The sequence below is a fragment of the Nicotiana tomentosiformis genome, chromosome 2 (assembly GCF_000390325.3).
Source record: "Nicotiana tomentosiformis chromosome 2, ASM39032v3, whole genome shotgun sequence".
NCBI classification, from domain to species: domain Eukaryota; kingdom Viridiplantae; phylum Streptophyta; class Magnoliopsida; order Solanales; family Solanaceae; genus Nicotiana; species Nicotiana tomentosiformis.
This window is the reverse complement of record NC_090813.1, coordinates 99,173,171-99,199,469: the sequence shown is the minus strand read 5'-3', so window position 1 is coordinate 99,199,469 and position 26,299 is coordinate 99,173,171. Positions and strand designations below refer to the sequence as shown.

The 26,299-nt window shown below is 39.1% G+C and overlaps 2 protein-coding genes and 1 long non-coding RNA gene across 3 annotated transcripts; 1 reads left to right on the top strand and 2 right to left on the bottom strand.

Annotated features, from left to right (window-relative positions):
- The first annotated feature begins 4,663 nt into the window (after positions 1 to 4,663).
- Positions 4,664 to 7,099, top strand: LOC104107707 (uncharacterized). Its single transcript, XR_688848.4, has 2 exons — positions 4,664 to 6,148; positions 6,225 to 7,099. It is a non-coding gene; the product is annotated as an uncharacterized lncRNA (long non-coding RNA).
- LOC104107706 (basic blue protein) lies at positions 6,742 to 7,963 on the bottom strand. The gene is made up of 2 exons (XM_009616582.4): positions 7,684 to 7,963; positions 6,742 to 7,281 (listed from the first exon to the last, which is right to left on the bottom strand). Exons 1-2 carry the CDS (start codon positions 7,850 to 7,852, stop codon positions 6,929 to 6,931), a joined length of 522 nt encoding a protein of 173 aa, XP_009614877.1. The 5' UTR covers positions 7,853 to 7,963; the 3' UTR covers positions 6,742 to 6,928.
- Positions 7,964 to 19,901: 11,938 nt separating this feature from the next.
- On the bottom strand, positions 19,902 to 24,919 carry LOC104107709 (triacylglycerol lipase 2-like). The gene is made up of 9 exons (XM_009616585.4): positions 24,331 to 24,919; positions 24,079 to 24,198; positions 21,951 to 22,091; positions 21,668 to 21,778; positions 21,241 to 21,384; positions 21,095 to 21,135; positions 20,930 to 21,009; positions 20,744 to 20,839; positions 19,902 to 20,369 (listed from the first exon to the last, which is right to left on the bottom strand). Exons 1-9 carry the CDS (start codon positions 24,535 to 24,537, stop codon positions 20,047 to 20,049), a joined length of 1,263 nt encoding a protein of 420 aa, XP_009614880.1. The 5' UTR covers positions 24,538 to 24,919; the 3' UTR covers positions 19,902 to 20,046.
- Positions 24,920 to 26,299: the final 1,380 nt, after the last annotated feature.

The window sequence follows — 26,299 nt, the reverse complement described above, 5'->3', positions numbered from 1 at the left end:
GAATTATTGAATATGATTCTAAGAATGGACCAGAGAAGACAATCTAAATTGCACCAAAGGGAGTCAGAAGGGGGTTGTTCAAAGACAAAAAAGAAGAAAGGATGTGACAGAATTGAAAAAATTAGTTTCGAATTTAAGCCAGGGTAAAGGGGAAGGTAGGGTAAGGGGCAGGATTCACAAAGCTCATTTGGGATGAAAGTAAAAATCCTTAGTTGGAACGTTAGAGGGTTGAATGAGAGTAAGAAGAGGGGGATCATCAAATCTTTATTGATGAAGTGGAAGGAAGATATAGTATGTTTGCAGGAGACAAAAATTGAAGAGTGGTCACAACAATTAGTAGGTTCTTTATGGGGAAATAGATGGGCTAGCTGGGCAGATTTGCAAGAAAATGGCACAAGAGGTGGGGTTATCATTTTGTGGGACAGGAGGTTGTGGAAAAGCATTAACATTCAGCAAGGTATATACTCGGTTTCTGTCATTCTAGAAAGTCTCCAAGAACAATTCAGGTGGTGTTACACTGGGGTATATGGGCGACATTCAAATGCAGCAAGAAAGGATCTTTGGCATGAATTGGCAGCAATAAAGGGTATTTGGGATGAGCATTGGGTGATATGGGGAGATTTTAATGTATGCAGATATGAGCATGAAAAATTCAACTGTCTTAGAAGGTCCAGAGTAATGAAATCTTTCTTTGATATTATATTGGAATTGGAATTGTTGGACTTACCCCTACACGGAGCTCAATATACATGGTCTAGAGGTGAAGAACAACTTCAGGCTTCTAGAATTGATAGGTTCTTAATCTCATCTGAGTGGAATGACAGCTTCAATGTAATAAAGCAGGTGGCTTTACCTAGAGTGGAGTCTGATCATAAGCCATTAATGCTTGAATGTGGGGATTGGGACTCCAATTCGTCTTATTTTAAATTTGAGAATATGTGGTTGCTAGCAGAGGGATTCATGGACTCAATTAAAGAATGGTGGTCCAGTTATCAGGTAGTGGGCAGTCCAGACTTCATCTTGACTCGAAAACTGAGAAACCTGAAGAAAGATATCTCATGCTGGAACAAGGAGGTATTTGGAAAATTAGAAACTCAAAAAAGTAAGGCACTTAATGAACTAACTATACTGGAACAATCATCTGAAGGCAGAGTTCAAACACAAGTTGAGAAAGCTCAAATGATCAACCTACAATCACAAATTCAGCAGTTAGCAAAGATTGAAGAGGTTTCATAGAGACAAAAATTAAGATGCTTATGGCTTAAGGATAGAGATAGAAATACAAAATACTTCCAAAAGATGGCTAATGCTCATAGGAGAAACAATTGCATTGATAGGCTACAGATGGGGGAAGTCATCATTGAAGATAAGGAGGAAATCAAAAGTGAAATCCTGAACTTCTACCAGCAGTTGTACACAGAGAATGAGCCTTGTAGGCGACATCTAGATTTGACAATCTAGCTAGGATTTCAGAAGCTGAGAGAAACTGGTTGGAAAGGGAGTTTGAGAAACAGGAGATTCTTTCAACTATTAGAAAATGTGCTCGGGATAAGGCTCCAGGACCTGATGGTTTTACTATGGAATTCTTTCAACATGCTTGGGAGATTATCAAAAAGGAAGTTATTGATGCAATGAATCATTTTCACCACAACTGTCACATGATTAAATCTATTAATGCCTCTTTTATTGCTCTGATTCCTAAAAAGAAAGGCGCAACCGAGCTCAAGGATTATAGACCAATCAGTCTTATAAGCAGTGTTTATAAGATTGCTTCTAAACTTTTGGCTGAAAGGCTTAAAACAGTCATTGGGAAATTGGTATCGGGGAGTCATAATGCTTTTGTAAAAGGGAGACAAATCACAGATGCTACTCTCATTGCAAATGAGGCACTAGATTGGAGACTTAAGAGTGGAGAGCCAGGGTTGTTATTTAAACTGGACATTGAGAAAGCTTTTGACAAAGTGAGCTGGTCATACTTGGTCACAATTCTGAGGCACATGAGCTTTGGGGAAAGATGGATAAGATGGATCAAGTTCAGCATCACTACTGTTAAGTATTCGATCTTAGTGAACAGGGGTCCAGTGGGTTTCTTTTCTCCACAAAGAGGTATCCGACAGGGCGATCCTATCTCACAGTTCCTCTTTATCTTGGCCATGGAAGGGCTTAGTAAAATGGTGCAGAAAGCCAGTCAGTTACAGTGGATATAAGCTTTTAAAATTGGGAGGAATGTTGGGACTCAAACTGCTGTATCTCATCTACTTTATGCAAATGATACACTGATTTTTTGTGGAGCTGAGAGGTCTCAAGTGATCCAACTAAACCTAACTTTGTTCATTTTTGAAGCTATTTCAGGTTTGCACATGAACATGTCGAAGAGTACCATTTATCCTGTTAATGAAGTCCCAAATCTGGCTGAGTTGGCTGGTATTATGGGATGTAAAATTGGTTCATTTCCATCTATTTATCTTGGTTTACCTTTGGGAGTAAAATTTAGATCCACTGAAATTTGGAACGGGATCATAGAAAAGTTTGAGAAGAAACTTGCATCATGGCAAATGCAATATCTTTCATTTGGGGACAGATTAACACTTATTAACAGTGTATTGGACAACATACCTACTTACTACATGTCTCTATTTCCCATCCCAACAAAGGTTTTGAAGCAACTTGATAAACTAAGAAGAAACTTTCTCTGGGAGGGCAATAATGAACGACATAAATTCCACTTGATCAAGTGGAAGAAGGTTACACAACCAAAAACTCAAGGGGGATTGGGAATCAAAGATCTAGCAACACACAATAAAAGCATGATGATGAAGTGGTTTTGGAGATACAATATAGAGGATTCTGGGTTCTGAAAAGTTGTCATCAAAGCCAAACATGGAGAGCTGAATCACTGGTGTTCAAAAGTCTCAAATGCCCCATACGGTGTGGGATTATGGAAAGGCATCAGCAAATTATGGAGTACTTTTGCTCAGAACATCCACTTTGAAGCTGGGAATGGTACATACATCAGATTCTGGAAGGATAAATGGCTTGGAAACTCAACCCTCCAAGCTGCATTCCCTAACTTGTTCACCATAGCCCAAGATCCTAATGCGGTTATTGCTGCATATAGGGAAGGGGTCAATTGAAACTTGAAGTTCAGAAGGGACATGCATGATTGGGAAATAAACGAGTTGCTAGACCTTTATGCAAGACTACAACAAAGCAATGTTAACTCCCAAGTAGTGGATAGACTTAAATGGGGGAATCATGGTGGAGGCATCTACACAGTCAAGGTGGGATATCAACAGATGTGTTCTAGTAATCCCATGATAGATAACTGGCCCTGGAAACTTATTTGGAGAACCAAGCTGCCACCAAAGGTTATCTGTTACACCTGGACAACATTATATGAGGCATGCCTCACACAAAATAACCTGATGAAAAGGAACTTCTAGTTACCTAACATATGCTACATGTGTTAAAAGAAAGCTGAAAGTACCTGCCACTTGCTCCTACACTGTGAGGTGGCCTCAGACATATGGTACATGTTTTTTTGCCATTTTGGTCTCAAATGGGTCATCCCTTACACAGTCAAGGACGCTTATAAGAGCTGGAGTTTATGGAGAGTTGATGAAGCCATCATGAAAATCTGGTCAATGGTCCCTGCTTGTATTTTCTTGTGCATTTGGACAGAGAGAAACAAGAGATGTTTTGATGGAAACTCAACTTCAATAGGTTCTTTAAAGGCTATGTGTATTGCAAATTTGTACTGTTGGTCTAGACTCTACCCTATCAATAATATCGATCAACTTTTGGATTTCATTAGTTCCTTAGCTCTGGCTTAGCCAATTAAGTATAGAAGCCGAAATATTTTTTGTAAGCTCAAATGCCAAATCATGTACTTCTTGCATCTTCTGGATGCCATCTATTGAAATCACTTACTTTATCAAAAAAAAAGCAGCAGGTTTAATTGGTGAAAAAGTTTTTTGATGTTCACTTCAAAGTGCAAGGATAGTGGCATGGTAGCTATTGGTCATTTGCCCCTAGGCTTTTGTTCACCTGGCAAAGGTAATACATCGGGCAATATGCTATATGCTATATGCAATTGACGCACATTACAAGTTAAAATTTGTTATACAAGTCTGGAACTTAAGTGGAGAATGGTAGAGAGGTGACCCATTGTCTACCGAGTTTTTAAGTTGAAAACAACCATTTCTGGTTTATAAAATTTTTACCGATGGGTCTGTGCAGTTCAAGTAAGAAGGTAACTTTTAGACTGTACAAATTATGATGTGCCAAAAACACTGCACGTACAATCCTGAAATTGAATTGGAGAACAAATTGGATTAAGGTATTGTGACGATTTATCTTTGGTCATGAATGCCTGTTGATGGTATATACCGAATATATGAACCAGGTATAGCAGAAAATAATTTCTGATAGTCATAAGATTATGAAGCTGGAAAACCTGAAAAATGAAATTATTGTCAGATTAGCACTCAGCTTATAGAACGAACTTTTTAGACTTTGTTGGTGATTTCAGATCTTGTGGTGGATGTTTGCTCTCTACTCTTTCTATTTTTACTTTTCTTTTCTTTTGGGTTGGGGGAGGCTGTGTGACTTATCTGTGTTTTTGGTTATATGGTATTTTATTACTCCATCCGTTCACTTTTAATTGTCAAGTATTCTAAAAATAAATTTTTATTTTTACTTGTCACTTTTTGCATATCAAGAAAAAAATAATTTATTTTTCCTGTTTTGCCCTTAGCATTAATAACTCATTCCAAATCATATTTCAAATCCATTAAGACTATACACTAATTAATATGGGTATCATGGTAAATTATGCACTTTATTTATTATTTCTTAAGAGTGTGCAAAGTTAATGGTGGACAAGTAAAGATGAACGGAGGGAGTTTTAGGATAAAAATTTGGACGGTCGAATACATTAAAGATATGATTGCTTGATCACGTCTGTTAACAACTCCCTTTGCTGGTGTAAGGCAAAGTATTGGTTTTGGAAAAAAAAAGGTGTATCTTAAAACTACATATAAATAGGTTTTCTAATGTTTGACATGTTTCATGCCCCAGGAATCAACATCTTATCTTATTTAAAACTGAATAGAAGCAGGAATACTAATGTTTAACAGGTTACATGCCCCCAGGATCCTTGGAGATTAGCTGACTAAAACATCATTTTACATCAATAAATGACACTTTTTTTGTGTGTATTAATAGTACAAACTTCGGTAGCATAGTGGTAATATCCTATGAAACTTGGAACATTATTCGCGGGGACCAAACGAGCGATGGGGGAGACTGAGAGGATGGTTTGTTGAAAATTCACCCGAGAAACAATCTCAATCAATCATTTTCTTGTGAATACGTGTAGATCGAGGAAAATATAATTCTATTGCTTCTTTCGATTTAACTTATATAAAATGGCTATAATATCTGAGTATTTATATGTATTCATCTAACATGTATAAGTAAACTGATATATTTAAGACGAATCTAGTTTACTCGCCTTTATTTACCCAATAGGTTTGCAGATTGAGTTTCTCTTTTGGGATGTTTATTAAACTCCCTCGTCCATCCGTTCAAAATACACACATGTCATGCCATTGACCGATAGTTGGTGAGCTTGCTGATGTAATCATGTAAAGCCACCAGTAATTACACTTCAGGGAATTGAGAAAGTGGGACGAATCATAGAGGTTTTAAAGAACACCACACACAATGGATTTCATGTTGTAGATGGAGCAATACCCGAATTGCATGAACTTGTCTTAAGAACTCACCTTCGTTTGGTGCTAAAAAAGAAGTGGTTCTTGAATGAGAAGAGTAGGAGAAGAGAGGATTGGGAAGTAGAGGAGAAATTCACTTGGATTGACTTAGCAGAAAAGTGGGGCAAAATTGCAGATGTTGCAGTTACAAAGGATGAAATGGAGATGTATGTTGATTTGCATCCCTTGATCAACACAACTCCTTATACCGCGGTGGAAAGTATGTCAGTAGCAAAGGTAATGGTGGTTTTCAGGCAAGTGGCGCTACACATGATCATTGTACCCAAATACCAAGCAGCAGGGGTGAGTATATAAGAACTTTACAACACCAACAACAACAACTACTACAACAACAACGCCTCAGTCCCAAACAAGTTGGTATTAATAGAGCTTTGTTAAGTTTATTTTGCAACAGAAGTAGTATAACTAATTTGTGTCGTGCTTCTGTAGGTATTTCCGGTGGTTGGAATCTTGACCAGACAAGACTTAAGGGCCTGCAACATTTTGAATGTCTTTCCCCATCTAGCAAAGTCTAAGCGCTGCAAAAAGGGGCACTGATCTTTCAATCTTTCCTACTTTTCTTGCAATACTTTGGAAGAGAGACAGCAGAAGTAAATGACAGGAATCCTACAGCCCACTTCACCATCAATTCCACTTCCTCTAGCAGGTAAGAGACATATCAAAGAAATTTTTTTTGCAGCATAAATTATGTAAATAAGTCGACAGAAATGATTTATAAAAACTATTCATTGTCATTAATTTATATAAAATTCAGTTACAGTTGACACAAATTCAAAATTCAAACTTTAGGTTATGAGACTACAGCATATTCTCATTCATCTAATTTGAACATGATAGAACTAAATTGTTAGCTCATACAAACAATACATTTACAACAATTCAGGGTAACCAACACAGGAAAATGATTTCATTAAGAAAAGCATTAATAGGTACGGCAAAAATAATGTGAAACAACAAAAGAAACAAATGGCTGTCATTATTTTATCTCCTTACAAAATTTGAAGTAACAGAATCACAATACATCACATGAACAACTTATAGACAAAATTAACATAGTGCTCCACTCCCTATAAATACCAGCTACTCCGCCTCATCAAGTGCAAAACATAGAACCAAATAAAGCAAAGTTTGACTTAGAACTGGAAGACTAGAGCCATTTGTATAGTCAATATTACTGCTATGAAAGTGAAGAACACAGTAGAAAAACGACGGGAATTAGGCGCTGCAGAAGAGGAGCTAGGGGTGGAAGAAGTAGCAGCCTGATTAGAAGGTGCATTTCCAGTAACAGTTGTGATCTTAAGCTTCATTCCTTGGTCACAGTGACCAGCTGTTCCACAAGCAAAATATCGAGTCCCTGGTTTGTTTAGTTTAACAACATCGTTACCCGCACTCATTGAGTTCACTGAACTGCTTGTATCACAACTCTTGTATGCACTTTCACCCTCAACTTCGACAACGCTGTGAAGGCCTGGATTATACCTAAATACTGCAAAATATATTGAAAAATTGAAACTTGAGCATATTGATGATTGGACGTTATGATATCTGGCTAAATATATCTAAACTTCAATTAATTGAAACATGTATGTCTGATCACTCTGCTCGTGAATCTTCACAAATTTTGTAAATTCTTAACCATGTACCATTTAATTACCCACGTGTACATTAAATTTGCATTTTTACTCCATATTTGAGGGTAATATAGTCCTATATGTAGTATAGATGTAACATACTTTCTACATAAAGGATAAAAGATGGACATTTTAATTAAAGGTTGACTGTACTTAGACAAAGATCAAAATCAAAATTTTATCAATAATTGAGAGACCGAAAGTGCTATTATCCCTAATTTTGGTATATATGAACAAGAAAAAAGCAATGAACGAACCTAGTGTATCTCCAATTTTGAATGTCTCACCAGACGCCCAGGAGTTGAAATCAGTGGATTCATCCCATCCTTGGCTCCCCCCAACAACATGTTGTGCCGCCATTGCTTTATTCTGGATTATTACTGTAACAATAGCAAAAATCAACAAAGATTTTCGTAGAGCCTCCATGTTGCTAAAAAAGTGATTTTGTCCTCGCTTGCAAAGCTTATTATAGGTACTAGTACTAGTTTATTTCTAAAAAAGATGAACCTGATGTATATAAATGCTTAGCAAATAAGGAGAAGTTACAATGGAATAAATACAGTTTTTAAAAGCTGTACGTACTGACATGATTGCCATTTTATTGATTTGGTACCAATCAATCTTGAATCTCAAGAATGTTTATAATTTCAAACTTTTGTGACAAGTGATCTTATGGTTGGAGCACTGCATGTAATGATAACAATCGTTTATTCTTTATCTGCTTGATCATGTTCACACAATTTGGTGTCTGATTGTCCAAAAATAGGAGAATGGGCTTATGAACAAACTTAGGCAGTTGAGTGTGATAGGGGACGCTAAGCAAATAATTCTGGTTGGTACACTGATATTTCGGAAACTTGGGTTCTAATCTAAGTAACCAGTCTACTTTTTTAATGTCAGTTAGGTGCTATTGATTTCCTATTATTGATGAAATAGATCTCTAGAAACCAAAGAAATATTCCGTAATTAGTTGGTGTCATCATCACACGCGAAATGAAGCTTATTTTCAGTAGAATTTTGGCAAACAGATTACTTTTGGATTTAGTAACTAATAGTCGAAAGACTTGTATATTTGTAGGCCAACACATGACTCTTTTGAAATCATAATACAACATTTTGCCCGTTTAATCTTAGCTTTCCTCAAGTGTAAAGTCAAAATCATTAGCGAAAATATATATGCATGCGGTCGAAATAGATTTCGGCCCTCATACGATTGATCGAGGTCAAAACATAATGGATCGAAGTCAAAACATAATGGATCGAAGTAAGGCTCCGTGATGGGTTCCGAAAATAGAACAAACAAGCTTCGAGCCCGAGGGATCGATCAACGTCGAGCTCGATATCATTATCAAGCTCGAATCCAAATCGAACTATGATGCAAAGAAAAGTTATCGAACTTGTGATTCAGAGACCGACCCACATCGACCCAGAATCAATTCAGGGATCCGAGTCAGAATCAAGCTCAAGTCGAGATCGAGAGCTCGAGTCAAGACCAAAAACTCGAGCCAATATCGAGCTCATAGACAAGAGCCGTTGCAATCCCACTAGAGGAGAGGATCTTGGCAGGAATTGTGGAAAAACTGATTTATCATGGGTCTCCCACTATCTATTTTTAATTGTATCTAAAGTAAGATCCCCCTACTATAAAGAGGATGATTATCATTTCTGTTAGGCCCAAGTTTTTGCTTATATTGTAATTCAAGCACCATATTCCCCTACAGTGAAGAATTATTTTTTCAAGCTTCATAAATTGATTCAACTTATTTAGTCCTAGCAATTATCTTCCTTGCAACCTTGTCTACTTTGCATTCTTATCAATCCATACTTGATTTTTCTATTCATCCTTACGGTTTGTATTAAGCTATACCACATATCCTTAGAACTACGTACAAATTCAATGCTATCCGTTTTTCGGGTAAACAGTTTGGCGCCCACCGTGGGGCTAAGGATAACGGTGGTTATTTGATACGAATATGCAAAAACACACCATTTTGCGCTTGTTTCCGAAAGCATTTCAGATTAGCAACAACTGACTACCAATCAAATGGCCTTACCTATCGACAACGAAACCGGTCTTCAAGATGAGAACAACAACTTGACACCCAGTACCGGAAGACCACTTGTCAACGCCGTTGAAGCTCGAATCGAAGTGCCGATAGATATCAATTCGCATATGGCCATTGAGGCGAACCTACATCCTGAACCTGAGAATAGCATTCATGGTGGCACTCGGTCTGCAACTCGAGATACCCATAACGTCGAGGAAAACGGCGTCATCCTGCGCATGATTTTTGAAATGTTGCAAGCTCAACAAGTAGCAATAGCTCAGTTACAGAGCCAAACCTAACTACCAAGCAGACCGGAGCCCAGTCCACTTCGAGAAATCAGCCACAGAACGGAGCCGGCCATAGTGAGGTCAAATGAGCAAGAATCGGGGACTACTTCCGAAATTGCTAAAATGCTCGAGGAGCTCACAAAGGAGTCGAAACCAACGATAAAAAAATAGAAACGTATAACTCCAGGGTCGATCAGATCCCGGGAGCTCCACCAATGATAAAAGGGTTGGATTCCAAAAAATTCGTGCAAAAACCTTTTCCCTCGAGCGCAGCCCCAAAACCAATCCCCAAAAAATTTCGTATGCCCGAAATTCTCAAATATAATGGAACGACCGACCCCAACGAACACGTCACTTCTTATACGTGTGCCATCAAGGGCAATGATCTAGAAGACGATGAAATCGAATCTGTGTTGTTAAAAACATTCGGAGAGACCCTCTCGAAGGGAGCAATGATTTGGAACCACAACCTACCACCGAATTCCATCGACTCGTTTGCCATGTTAGAGGATTCTTTTGTAAAAGCACACCCCGGTGACATAAAAGTTGCAACAAGGAAATCAGACCTTTTCAAGGTAAGACAAAAGGATAACGAGATGCTGAGGGAGTTCGTATCCCGTTTTCAAATGGAACGGATGGATCTGCCACCAGTCACAGACGATTGGGCTGTTCAGGCTTTCACTCAAGGTTTAAACGAACGAAGTTCAACGGCTTCACGACGGTTGAAGCATAACCTGATCGAATACCCAGCCATCACGTGGGCCGACGTACACAATCGGTATCAATCAAAAATTAGGGTCGAAGATGATCAATTGGGGTCTGAACCCGCTGCTCGAAGGGATATTAATCGAGAACAAGGTCCGATCGGTGATCGATACCGACCGTATAACGGAAACCGCAGAATCAGTGAATCGTGACATAGCCCCGGGCAGAATAACAAAAGAAGTGATCCAGGTCAAAGGTCCGGGGGGCTGATGAACAGAAGTAGGTTCGACATGCCTGCCGAATCTAAGGAAGCACCTCGGTTATCGGAATATAACTTCAGCATCGATACATCCGTCATCGTGTCAGCTATCGGACGCATCAAGGACACTAAATGGCCTTGACCCATGCAGACCGATCCTGCCCAGAGGAATCCTAATCAAATTTGCGAATATCACGGCACCCATGGCCAATGAACGGAATATTGCAGGCAGCTAAGAGAGGAGGTAGCCCGGTTATTCAACAAAGGGCACCTTCGAGAATTTTTAAGCGATAGGGCGAAGAACCATTATAAAAATAGGGATTTCGGCAAGCAAAACGAACAAGAAGAACCACAACATGTCATTCACATGATCATCGGTGGCGATACCCTTCAGGGACCGATGCTTAAACGCACTAAGACATCGATTGCGAGGGAAAAACGATCTCGAACTCAAGATTACACACCCATAGGAACTTTGTCCTTCAATGATGAAGATGCAGAATGAGTCATACAACCTCATAACGATGCACTGGTAATATCCGTACCTATGAATAAAACAAAAGTTAAGCGTGTGTTGATTGATCCAGGTAGCTCGGCCAACATCATCATATTGAAGGTCGTAGAACAACTCGGCCTACAGGACCAGATGGTACCTGCAACCCTGGTTCTAAACGGATTCAATATGGCATGTGAAACCACCAAAGGCGAGATAATTCTACCGATAAACGTGGCCGGGACCATCCAGGAAACGAAGTTCCACGTGATCGAAGGCGATATGAGGTACAACGCCCTTTTTGGAAGGCCATGGATCCACAACATGAGAGCTGTACCGTCGACCCTACACCAGGTCCTTAAATTCCCAACGTCGAGGGGAGTTAAAATAGTGTACGGAGAACAACCGGCCGCAAGATAAATGTTTGCCGTCGAAGAAGCGAATCCAATATCCTCGCCTTCGCCAATACAGGGTTTGGGCTCAAAAGGGGAATGAGATACCAAATAGCAATCACAGACATCGGCTTTAACCCGACCAGATAATCAGAAGATCGAAGAAGATGATGATCAAAGGACCCTTCGATCCTTCATGGTTCCTGATGATTCCGGCGCTACCAAATCAACGATTGAGGAGTTGGAGCAAGTCACACTAATCGAGCACTGGCCCGAACGGAAGGTATACCTGGGAACGGGGTTGACCCCCGAGCTCAGGAAAAAACTTATTCAATTTCTTATCGATAACGTAGATTGTTTTGTCTGGTCCCATTTAGACATAACATGAATCTCATCGGATATAACGACGCATCGGCTAAGCTTGGACCTAGGTTCAGACCGGTGAAGAAAAAGATAAGACCCCAATCCGAGGTAAATCACACATTCATAAAAGACGAGGTAACCAAACTCCTCAAGATAGGGTCCATTCGGGAGGTGAAATTTCTCGAATGGTTAGCCAATATAGTTGTAGTGCCTAAAAAAGGGGACAAGTTTAGAATATGTATAGACTATAAGGATTTGAACAAAGCATGCCCCAAAGATTCCTTTCCGCTGCCCAACATCGATCGCATGATCGATGCCACGGCCGGCCACGAGATCCTTACTTTTCTCGATGCCTATTCCGGGTATAATCAAATCCAAATGAATTCAGAAGACCAGGAAAAGACTTCATTTGTCACCAAGTATGGAACATATTGTTATAATGTGATGCCATTCGGGCTAAAAAATGCAGGGGGTACTTACCAACGCCTAGTAAATAAAATGTTCGAGGAACAAATAAGTAAATTAATGGAAGTTTATATTGATGACATGCTAGTTTAGTCCCTGCGCGCAGAGGACCATTTGACCCATTTGCAGGAGACGTTCGAGATTTTAAGGAAATACAACATGAATCTCAACCCCGAGAAATGTGCTTTCGGGGTCGGTTCGGGCAAGTTCCTCGGCTTCATGGTATCAAATCGAGGGATCGAGATTAACCTCGATAAAATCAAGGCAATCGAAGACATCACCATCGTCGACAGTGTAAAAGCCGTGCATAGGTTAACGGGACGGATTGCAGTCTTAGGCCGATTCATTTCGAGGTCGTCAGATCGGAGTCATAAATTTTTCTCTCTCCTCAAAAAGAAGAATGATTTCACTTGGACCCCGAAATGCCAACAGGCGTTAGAGGAATTAAAATGATATCTATCAAGCCCACCACTGCTTCATACTCAAAAAACGGACGAAAAACTTTACTTGTACTTGGTAGTATCGGAAATCGCGGTAAGCGGTGTCCTAGTTCAAGAAGATCAAGGTACGCAATTTTCCGTTTATTATGTAAGTCGAACTTTAGGAGAAGCAGAAACTAGATACCCACACCTAAAAAAATTGGCACTTGCACTGATAAGCGACTCTAGAAAGTTAGGACCGTACTTTCAATGTCACCCCATATGTGTATTAACAACTAACCCACTTCGTAATATTTTACACAAGCCCGAATTATCGGGCCGATTGGCCAAATGGGCCGTCGAGCTCAGCGGGTACGATATCAAATATCAACCCCGTACGGCCATCAAGTCTCAAATTTTAGCAGACTTCGTGGCCGATTTCACGCCAGCCCTCGTACCCGAAGTTGAAAAAGAACTCTTGTTAAAATCGGGTACATCATTGGGGGTTTGGACCCTCTTCACAGACGGTGCTTCGAATGTGAAGGTGTCCGGGCTTGGCATTATGTTGAAACCCCCCACGGGTGGCATCATTAGGCAGTCTATCAAAACCTCTAGGTTAACTAATAATGAGGCCGAGTACGAGGCCATGATTGCAGGTCTCGAGCTGGCAAAAAGCGTGGGAGCAGAAATGATTGAAGCTAAATGTGACTCTTTACTGGTAGTAAACCAAGTAAACAAAACCTTCGAGGTTCGAGAAGGCAGAATACAGAGGTATTTGGACAAGTTACATGTAACTTTGCACCGTTTTAAGGAATGGACTTTGCAGCATGTGCCTCAAGAACAAAACGGTGAGGCCGATGCACTCGCAAATTTGGATCATCGGCCGAGGAAGATGAGATCGATTCGGGGACTGTCGTTCAACTCTCGAGGTTCGTAATCGAGGAGGGGCACGCCGAGATAAACTCCACAAGCTTAACCTGGGATTGGAGAAATAAGTATATTGAATATTTGGGAAACGGAAAATTCCCATCGAACCCTAAAGAGTCAAGGGCACTACGAACCAAAGCTGCTCGATTCACATTGGCTAAAGATGGAACATTGTACAGAAGGACGTTCGATGGACCATTGGCAGTATGCTTGGGACCAGGAGACACCGGTTATATTTTACGAGAGGTCTATGAAGGCACTTGTGGTAACCACTCCGGTGCCGAATCACTGATTCACAAAATCATTAGAGCAGGATATTACTGGGATAGCATGGAAAGGGGCACTAAGGAGTTTGTTCGGAGATGCGATAAATGTCAAAGGTTTGCACCAATGATCCATCAACCCGGGGAACAACTTCATTTAGTCATATCCCTATGGCCATTCATGAAATGGGGGATGGATATCGTCGGCCCCCTACCATCGGCCCCAGGTAAAGCTAAATTTATTTTATTTATGACTGACTATTTCTCTAAATAGGTTGAAGCACAGGCGTTCGAGAAAGTAAGAGAAAAAGAGGTTATAGATTTCATCTGGGATTACATCGTGTGTCGATTCGGGATACCCGCAGAAATAAGATGCGATAATGGTAAGCAATTTACCGGCAGTAAAGTAACAAAATTTCTCAAAGATCATAAAATAAAAAGGATATTATCGACACCATATCACCCCAGTGGGAAGGACAAGTCGAATCAACAAACAAGACTATCATCCAAAACTTGAAGAAAAGGTTGAACGAAGCCAAAGGGAAATGGAGAAAAATTCTGCTCGAAGTCCTATGGGCATATCGAACAACATCGAAGTCCAGTACAGGAGCAACTCCGTTTTCTTTAGTGTATAGATCCGAAGCCTTAATTCCAGTCAAAGTCGGAGAACCCAGCGCAAGGTTTCGACATGCATCGGTGGAATCAAACCATGAGGCAATGAACACTAGCCTCGAATTATTAGATGAAAAACGAGAAGCTACACTCGTTCGAATGGCTGCACAAAAACAACGAATCGAAAGGTACTACAATAGAAGAACCAACCTCCGCCATTTCAAAATCAGGAATTTAGTCCTAAGGAAGGTCACCATCAATACTCGAGATCCTAATGAAAGGAAGCTCGGCCCAAATTGGGAAGGACCCTATCAGGTCCTCGATATAGTCGGAAAAGGATCTTATAAACTCGGAACGATGGATGGCAAGCCATTATCGAACAACTGGAACATATCACTCCTCAAATGATATTATTGTTAAGGTATGATTCTCTTTTCCTTTCGCCCATATATACATATTCGAATCTAACCCGACGCAGGAGTTCGATCAAAGACATCGAGACCTCAGGTTTTAAAGTACGCATTGCACTCTTTCCCCCCTTAGATCGGCTTTTATCCCAAATGGGTTTTCCCGGCGAGGTTTTTAATGAGGCAACAACTATGTGCTACCTGAGGGCAATTCAACAGTATCCGAGGTTTGTTCATAATCAACCTCGAATACTGGGGGGGCATTAGCCCTCAAATATATATCAAGTTCTGAGGCAAGAAAGATATTTCGTAACAACAGGGTTCCAATAGGAAAAGTTGTAAGAGCCAAATGGTCAAAACGAACCATGCTCATGTAGTTAGCCCGAGCCCTGACGCAAAACATAAACACATGTATAATGACTTGCAAAGAAAAGTTATCTTCTATACCGATATCTTATATCCAAGCAAAACTCCTATATTTCGAGATTTATTATGCAAACAGGATCGAGTTCGAATCATTCACTCGACCATCACGCCTACGGGCTATATTACTTCGAGTTAGAATCATTCACTCGACCATTACGCCCACGGGCTACTTTTATTTCGAGTTCGAGCAAAGACTCACTCGACCATTACACCTATGGGCTACATTACTTCGAGTTCGAAGCACGCACTCGATCATTATGCCTACGAGCTACATTACTTCGAGTTCGAATCATTCACTCGATCATTACGCCTACGGGCTACTTTTATTTCGAGTTCGAGCAAGCACTCGACCATTACGCCTACGTGCTACATTACTTCGAGTTCGGATCATTCACTCGACTACTAAGCTTAAAGGCTACATCGCTTCAAGTTTGAGTAAGCGCTCACTCGGTTACAAAAGCTACGAAGTCCAAATTTGATCAAGTTGCCTAAATCCTTGTGAAAATATTCATAAGGCATAAATAAAATCTTCACAAGACAGGAAACAGAACAGAAGCAAGTCGGCAAAAAAGGGATATTATTATATACAAAATCGTTTACATAATTGATTACAACATAAAAATTGAGGACTAAGCTTCTTGGTTATCCCCAGGAACGGTCTCTTCCCTATCGGGCTCCCCCCATTCTCGGACCCGCTCTTACTCCCATCATCATCATCGTTATCATCATCAGAAACCAAGGCTTCAGTTTGGGCTTCGAGTTCTTTGGCCCTTTTAATCTCTTCAGCGAGGTCAAAACCTCGAGCATGGATATCCTCAAGGGTCTCCCTCCGAGATCGGCACGTAGCAAGTTCAGCGACCCAATATGCTCGAGTATCGGCGGTCTAGGGTGCCTCTCTTGCTTGGACCTGGGCAGCTTCAGCATCGGCCCGATAGACGGCCACGAGTGCATCCGCATCGGCTTTTGCCTTTTCGGCGTCAGATTCGGCCTTTGTAAGTTCAGAGGCCAACCGAGCCTCGAGCTCCTCTATTCTTCTCGTTTGGGCCAAGTTTTTCTCCTTCATTTTTTGAAGTTGGTTTTCGGCCGATGACAATTGGGCTCGAGCAGTTTCTTTCTCTGCAGCAAAGCGGTCCATTCCTTCTCTCCACTCCAAAGACTCCGCTTTTATCACATCGACTTCTTCACGAAGCTTTCTGATCATCTCAATTTTCTGTTGCAGCTGTGAGACCGAAAAATTAGCCATCGTTCCGGTATCGAGCCCATAGGATTTTAAAAGTATTATTACCTGCTCGGACAGATCGATCTGATCTTGGTAAGCCTTGGCCAACTCAGCTTGAAGGTCTTTTATTTCTTCCCTCCTTTGGCCTAAGAGGAGTTTTAGGGAGTTCCTCTCCTTCGTAACCCGTTGAAGCTCGGCCTCATATCGACGCAGCTCGGTTCGGGACCGAGAACATGATTCTCGATGAACTGCCGCTGCCTGCAAAGAAAGAAGAAACGAAGTTAGAGAAGAAAAGCAAACTTAAAAGTAACGCCATATAATTTAAGGCTTACCTGATTCAAAGCCTGCTGCACTCCGTGAAAAATATCCGATCCGTCACTCGTACCGATAGTGTCCTCGACACCGATAAACAGGTCACGAAAAGGATCCTCTCCATCATGAGGCCTATCTAATTCGAGGGGTCCCAAAACTTTGGCCTCCCGAATCGCCCCTACGGAAAAAGCAGGGAAGGTGGGCGAGTCTTCGATTGCTACTGCCCCAAGCGAATCACCCGGGGGATTCTCTTCGGTTCAAAAAGATTCGAAAAGAGTCCCTTCAGACATATCCCCCATCCGTTGGCTTCGATGGGAAGTGTCTTCGATTTCCAGCAACTCGGGGACTCTGCCCGAATCTCTCTCCGATATATCCTCAGTTCGAGGCGGAGCCTTATGAATCACCATCGATCCAGCCGTCTGTGGAACGTTGGTGGTCTTCTTTGTTCAGGCTGCCACCGCAGACCCATCGTTCTCTTCATCCCTTAGACGCAGAACTGATTCCACGGTCAAAGGAATGATATTCTTGTTCGGCTTACGAGCCGTCTTCTTCTTAGATTTTTGATCATCGAGGACGGGGGCTCTTTTCCACTTATTATCTTTCACTGGCTTTGGGACAGAGGCCGAAGCCTCTTCCTCGACGGATGAGGGCCTCAAAACCGCATCTTTGCCCACACCTGCATACGAATTTTTTTATTGAAGTGTGTGAAAGGTATTCGGATTACCAAAAGATGAGAAAAGAAATGAAAGAACAAAATAATAGGAGATAACAACAGAATTACACTTACGCTTCATGTTTCACTCCTCGGAAAAATGTATATTCTCGGTCGGAATCAGGTCCGAAGTCCTTACTCGAACGAACCTGCTCATCCAGCCTCGATCCTTATCCTCGTCTATACTCGAGAACAGAGCCTTGGTATCTCAACGTTGGAGTTTTATTAACTCTCCTCGAAAAAGGCGAGGACGGTATAATCAGATAAGATGATCGAGGGTGAAAGGCATCCCCTTGATTTTACTCATAAAATATCGGATCAAAATAACGATCCGCCAAAAGGAAGGATGTATCTGGCCTAGCGTTATTAGATATTTACAATAAAAGTCTATGATAACAAGGTCGAGGGCATCTAACGTGAAATAGTAAGTATAAACGCTTAAGAATCCTCTCACGTGAGTAGTAATGTCCTCTTCGGGAGACGTCACTACCACTTCTTTGTTCTCCCAGTTACAATCTTTTTTTATCCGCTCGATGTGCTCCCGGGTTATCGAACAAATATATCTCGATACGGGCTCACATCGGCCAGGAACCGGCGAACCTTTATCGAGTTTGAAATCGGAGGTAACAACACACGCCGCCGGAACACACTCCTCAGGACGTGGATCCACCGGTGTTTTGTCGGCGGCGGATTGGGAAGAAGAAGCTTTTTCCTTTTGGGGGGAGGTTTTTGATATCTTCACCATTTTGATTTTAAAGAAGGTGACAAAGATTTGGTAATTTAGAAGAAGAATTTTGCAAAGAAGAATCACAGATTTGCGAATGAGCTCAAAGAATACGAAAAAGAACTTAGGAAATTTGGAAGACTGAAGATGTAAAAGTGATAAATGATAAAAGGAAGGGCTATTTATAGGTTAAAGCAATGGCGGTTCAGAATCAGCGGTGGCCGACCACCATCTGACATGCATTAAATGCCTTGAAAGACTAAATCGACGGGACAACCATCACATGCGTCATGGTCGAGCCCAATGTAAACGTCAGCTTATAATCCGATCGAGCCGTTGAAAAATCATATCGTTTCTCACCACATCCTTCCCTAGAAATGAGGGGACTATCTGTATGCGGTCGAAATAGATTTCAACCTTCATACGATTGATCGAGGTCAAAACATAATGGATTGAAGTCAAAACATAATGGATCGAAATCAAAACATAATGGATCGAAATAGGGCTCTGTGATGGGTTCCGAAGATGGAACAAACAAGCTTCGAGCCCGAGGGATCGATCAACGTCGAGCTCGATATCATTATCAAGCTCGAATCCAAATCAAACTATGATGCAAAGAAAAGTTATCGAACTTGTGATTCAGAGACCGACCCACATCGACCCCGAATCAATTCAGGGATCCGAGTAAGAATCAAACTCAAGTCGAGATCGAGAGCTCGAGTCAAGATCAAGAGCTCGAGTCAAGATCAAAAACTCGAGTCAATATCGAGCTCATAGACAAGAGCCGTTGCAATCCCACTAGAGGAGAGAATCTTGGTAGGAATTGTGGAAAAACTGATTTATCATGGGTCTCTCACTATGTATTTTTAATTGTATCTAAAGTAAGATCTCCCTACTATAAAGGGTATGATTATCATTTCTGTAAGGCCTAAGTTTTTGCTTATATTATAATTCAAGCATCATATTCCCCTACAGTGAAGAATTATTTTTTCAAGCTTCATAAATTGATTCAACTTATTTAGTCCTAGCAATTATCTTCCTTGCAACCTTGTCTACTTTGCATTCTTATCAATCCATACTTATTTTTCTATTCATCCTTACGGTTTGTATTAAGTTATACCACATATCCTTAGAACTACGTACAAATTCAACGTTATCCGTTTTTCGGATAAACAATATAATTGGTCATTGTTCGCGCTCTTCTAGAACGATAGCTAATCATACAATTTACATTAATTGAATTTCAACAATTTCGTCTCGTGAAAGAGGTGGTATTAATTACCCCTCCCCACCTACCCAGTCTTTTTTATTTGTGTAGTTCACAAGATTTTGACCCACCCATTAAAAAATAGAAGATTGAGCCTTGCAACTGTAAAAATCTTTTCATTTAACACTTGAACATGCAAACTAACTTTTGTACATACAAAAACTCCATCATTCCCTTTCTTTTCTTTTCTTTTTCTTTTCTCTCTTTCTAAATCTCTCTGCCTAAAGATCTTTTCTTCCTTTTTTTCCCCCAAAAGGGGCAGATGGGAGGAGATTCTCGTTCTGATAATCAAACGCCGTTTGATGAAAGGGATGATTAGCTTAGTGTTGGTTTCTGAAGAAGTTCACAATCTGGTTAAAGACAATATCTTTAGCAGTGATTCCAATAATGAAATCAGCATGAGCATAATCCTTGACATATTGAACATGCAACTTGTCAACATCGTGCAGTTTGAGATAATCGAGCAACGTCTCCACATCTTTAGAATCAGATAGTGCGTCTTGGCCTCCATAACTGATAAACAGGGGAAGGTCCCGAGGGATATTTGCCAAATTATACTGTGGAGGTTTAGCTTCACCATAATGCGCCAAATTGTAGTTGCTGCTCCCATAGTCATATTTCTTTAGAATACCATCTCTAACAGCTGCATTTAATTAATGATTGTTAAGATAAGTAGCAACATGATTAAGTAAATGGTTCAGCTTTATAATCATGTTTGATATGACGGAAGTCATTTTTTCATAAAAAATATCATTTGATGTTTGGTTGGTGAGTGAAAAAAAATATTTTCTAGAAAAGTTCTATATCAAATTAATAATAATATTAGTTATCTGTAGTAAATTAAAAATAATACGTCACTGAGGGAAATCATATACTCCCTTTTGATGATGAAAAATATTTTTCTAATTTTTTGACGAGTAAATATTAGAAAATACTTTTTTTCATAAAAAATAAATTTTGGCATACCAGATATACCAGGATCAAGGTGTTAGAACACACATAATTGAAGAGACTTACTTTGAGCCAAATGCACAAGGTTCTTAGTTGATGTGGGTTGAGGCTCGTTTTTCAAGAAAAGATCGACAGTGGAGGCATTTAGACAACAGTTCTTCCCTGTATCCATGTGGAAAGTTAAAAAATGTAGCAAATGCAAATGACTTTGTCAATTATTGAAGATTATGTCTAATTAATCAGATTTATTACCAGTAAGTGCAGTCATGAAGTCATAACAATCTACTCCAGGGTAAGCACACAAGGCCTTGACAAAATTAGACACAGGCTGACTGAAAAATAACAAATATTGTTATCAATTGAGAAGGAGGAGAAAATAAAAATTGACTACTAGCTGGCTAGTTATGAGTGATTTACCCTGTTGGATTAAATTCTGCAAGACCAAATATTGTAGTTATCTGTTGACATTGATACGCAAAATTAGTATCATCGAGTTTAATTGAATGAATTCCACTAAAGATAAATGCAATTAGAAAAGATGATTTAATTAATTTTGCTTTTACCTCGCCAACAAATGATCTGGCTGCAACGACCCCCAGTGCAGTGGTCATATGGCTCAAGTAAGCAATTGGACTGAGCAAAGCTGCTGATTTTATCTTGTCTATTTGTCTTCCTTCTGAGAATGACGCCAAAGCTATCAATGTTCCCTATAATTTTCATAATTCAACCATATTAGTTGTTTATAAATTATACTAGAAGTTGAAAGTATAATTCCTTTATGAAAGTCTTCGACATACCACTTTACGCAAGTCCCACGTGAAAATATACTAGAAATATTGGATACCATATATATTAAGAAAACACATCAAATTTTAGTGACGTGTTTTTAAAACACTGCAGGCATACGTTCAAAGTGGATAATTCACTAGTGAATTTAGTTGTTACATGAGTTCGTTCAGACTAGTTTCTGACTTTGTGTTCTAAACTTACCAATGAATGGCCCACGTAGTGAGTCTTCTGTCCAGTTTGTTTGAAAACAAGGTTAATGACAGTGGGCAAGTCATGGACCACAAGATCATCCCATGTCCAATTCCAGTAGTCCTGTATACCACAATCTTGATAAATAAGATATTTTAAAGATTAAAAATTATTTTAACAAGCCTAATATATATATATATATACCTCTTTTCATTGGAAATGACAACACAAAACCATAAAATTAATTTGAAGGATTAAAACGTGTTATTGCTTAACGTGGAATTGAAAGAAATACCGGATTATTAGGATCAAGAGACACATGACGACGACTGAATCTAGTTCCTCTGGTGTTGGCAATCCAAACATCAAAACCGCTGTCTGCTAAAATCATTGCTAGTGATTGTTCTGGTGAATTTAGTAGCCACGTTACTCCATCCTGCAAAACGATGTCCAAAATTTTGTTTGCTTCACCTACAACTAACATTTTAGTTTGAAATATTAACCGTACGTGTCCAACTTTTGTACTATTCGGTTTCGAACAGTAAAATCTGTCGTATTTACCCAGAGATAAACTTTGCGTCTTTAAGGTATGGCTTACCCATTATAGCTATTTCATTAAGTATCCGTTATCTTTTATCTAACATATATATCAGATAACTTTGTCCATTAAAATTTAGTCAAATAAGAAAATATTATAATTTTTTTTAGGTTTCTGTTAGGATTTAAACCCTAGTCTCTTATGATTTTTACATATTTAAATAACTGATTGGCTACACCTTTAAATAAAGAGTCACATGCATTTTTACATAGTTATTTCTGCATATTTTTACAAAATTGTTTGTGCAATGCAATTTATGTGATGTGCCTATGCGGATAAGCATATAAATCAATGTTTTGTAAGTTACCTTCCCGTGAGCAGGTACGCAAAAGGCCAATAAGCCAGGCCATATCTGAGTATATCAGCTTAATTTGACTAAATTCTATGGGATTGGGTCCAAGACAAAATGAGGAATTTTGTGCCCTCATCATTACGTGGCAAAGCTTAAGGTACATACGTACGGCTAGCTACTAGTACCTACTTAACAAGAAGATCTTAATTTTGGGATAAGAATGGAGGGAGCTCCAAACTGAGCTTTCATTTCTGCAGGTTGACATCATTAATTCTGTTATGTTCTAATAGTGATATACATTATACAAGAAAGAGGGTTCATCTTTCCCTCTTCTTATTTAAAGAGTAATGGATAGTAATAATATTGTTCTTATATTATCACAACGAATTTCTAGTAGATATTTGCTAAGCTGGCCAAATTGTACCTAAGAAAATTGTACATCTAGTGAGTTAATGATAGATGACGAGGAAATACGCGCAGTATTACTGTTTTGTGTCAAAATCCTTTAGGTTTCACACCTCAAATCCTCTCTCACTAAGGGGTCGTTTGGCGGGAGGCGTTAGAAAAAATAATGCAAGTATTAGCTCTATGCATTACTAATATCTTGTTTGGTATATTTTTTCAATATGTGTATAACTAATACTTGTATTAATTAGTTATACATCATACTTGGTATTATCCTATGTATAGGTAATGTATAGAAAACCATGACATTAGTATAGTTAAAGACAAATTATCCTTAAAGTCCCTTAAAGCTTGAGAATATGGAGGGCATTTTTGTAAACAACTATTTTTCTTACAAATTATGCAATGTATTATAATTTTAATACACCACACCAAACAATAGATAGAAAATAATATCTGCATAACTAATGCTTGCATTACTAACTCATGCATTACTAATTCATGTATTACTAATACACCTTATTCCGCACTATTCTTATACACCCTATCAAACGATCCCTAAGAGATTATGATAAGCCTTTCTTTAAGCTATATTTAAGCAAATATTTTATTGCAGTATTTCTGCCGGGGAAACAGGGATACAACAGTCACAAATCTACATTAAATAAACTAAATAGGGAATAGGAATTACTCACAAAACTTTCAGTCAGATCACTCACAAAACTTCAAAAACAACCCAAAATTCATGTCCAAACACAACTCTAATTTTCAAATACCATTTTCACTTGAAATTTTTTTTTTAATTTTTTTTTTAGAATTTTACAATTCTTATGTCCAAACGCCCACTAAGTTACCCCCTCTATTTCAAAAAAGATTGGCACTATTTCTTAATTAGTCTGTTTAAAAAAGATTGACACATTTAAATATTTTCTTAATAGGAAGCATATATAACCACACAAATGTTATGTCATGTTTGACCACAAGTTTCAAAAGTTTTACCGCCACACAAATGTTATGGCTTATTTAAGAACACCTATCTCAAAAATCTTATCTTGTTTGTTAAAGTTTATGTAAGTCAAACTAAGATAATCTTTTTAAAACGGAGGAATTAAGTTCCAACGTGCTTACCACCAATACCCCATGCTGCAATAAAACTGGCTGCCTGTTCTTCGCCTTCTGCCCACCACCACCTACGCGCCCTTCCGGAATTCTTTGCACACTTAATATGTAGCCATCATCAGTAGTAACCTGAAAAGTCCCAAATTGAAGAAACACATTTAAAATCCATTGCTTAATCTGGTGGACAATGTCATTTTGATGTGGCCATTGACGCCAAAAACAGATTAGATCAGAGCCTGAAATCAATTGGCAATTAATTACCTCATATTCCTGGCATTTATAACCATGAATAGTCACAAAAGTGGCGCATATACCACTTCGTACTGCAGTATTCACGCCATTATCATCAGTAAAAAAGACAAAAGGACCTCTCGTGCTGGACCCAAATGTTTGATGAGACTCAAACACTAAGATTATTAATGTCACAAATCCTAAAACGTCTAAATTCGACAATCTGTGGAGCGCCATTTTACTGTTGCTAGTAAAATTATCAGGTATTATAAGTGTGTGAAATTGAGATGCTTTGAAAGTAAGAATAATAATTTATAGACGGAAAGAAACAGAGCAATTAGCAATGCGCCAAAAACTGGGAATTGTTAATAGGAGAAGGTACGTGGGAAAACGATTTCTTCTTTGTTCTCTTGATTTGTCAACTGACTAACTGGACAAACTTGTTTCTGATTTCTTGATTTTCGAAAAGGTGTGGTGAATTTGTCACTTTGCTTCATTCCCGCTAGTTCTTTTACCAGTTTCTAGTGGGAACTGTGAATTTGGAGGGAATGGGTGTTGGAGCCCACCAAATTTTGGATTTTTTATGCGTTGCTTATCTCCTTTTTTGATCAACGTAACTGATCAGTATTAACATGCAGGCCAAGTAATGTAGAACGTCAGTCAGGAATGGGGTGCTTTCTTGATGTTGAAGGTCAACGAATTACTGTTAACAATTTTGAATCGAACTAATTTCACTAGTGTAATTTGCTCAATTTATGTAGAGATTAACTGGGTTTACAGTTGGCAGAATTTACATATCATACCGAGAATATGGGGCACATGTTACTTTTCTACTTAGATCCTTGTATAACGCCATATATATAGTAGGGCTATACAGTGGGCAGATTATGTATTTGTTGATGTTTGGATATGTGCGCAAATCCAGCTAAATCTAAAGACTGGTATATGTATTGCAACTTGTAAGGTTTTCCACTTGTTTAGAAGATGCACCTGAATATATCATCTCATCTTGTAATAACCGTTTAACGTGACTTTGTGATCTTACAGCTTTGACTAGTTCGACGTAGTTAGTCCTTGAACTGAACCATCTTTTATCTATAATGATAGTAGACTAAATATCTTCTGATTCTTCTCGCTAACTACACATAAATACCAGGCATGGCATTTTCTATTTGTTAACATTCTCTTCCAATCATCTAAGTTCATCAACTAATTAGGCATTCTTTCAGTTGAAATTGGATTATGCTAGCCAAACACCTCGCACGCGTTTCTGTAAATTATTAGAAAAGGGCAGCTCAGTGCACTAAGCTCCCATTATGTACGGGGTCCGGGGAAAGGCCGGGCCACATGTCTATTGTACGCAGCCTTACTCTGCATTTCTGTAAATTACTAGAAGACTAACAAAAAATGGTTTAAGACGGACATTTTTTTTGGCAAATTATACTACTAGGCATGCTGCCTAGTAGTTATTATATTAATAATAAAAGAAAAAATCACAAAGGAATAGTACAAGGAGGGCAAAAACGACAATAGTATTGCCTCTATGCCTTGGCTATATAATCATCCCTCTGCGCCTCCATTGCCTTATGATGACAACCTTATTTTAGGCGCAGGCATAGTCTCACGAGGGCGAATGATCTCATAGCCGTTAAGGTAATTTCCAAAGGCGTAGGAATAAGCAAACACATAATGTGTTAGACGGACATTTTTGTTATGTTATCTGCATGACTTTTTTTTCTTTTTTCAGTTGGACCTTTGCACAATAACTTAGCATCAATTGCCTATTATTATACAAATAAACGACTAATTAAATCATAAATGCAAATTGTTGTCCCAAAATATTGTGATTGCTTTTGAAGATAGTGACCAAATGGGAGGGACTGGATTTGGACGTTCCTTTGGTTTACCAATTACCTACTAGAAAACGATAGAAAATAGGGTTTAAGTATTATGCGTTGATGGTAAATAAGGTCATTTTTTAGGTAAATCTTCATGAAAA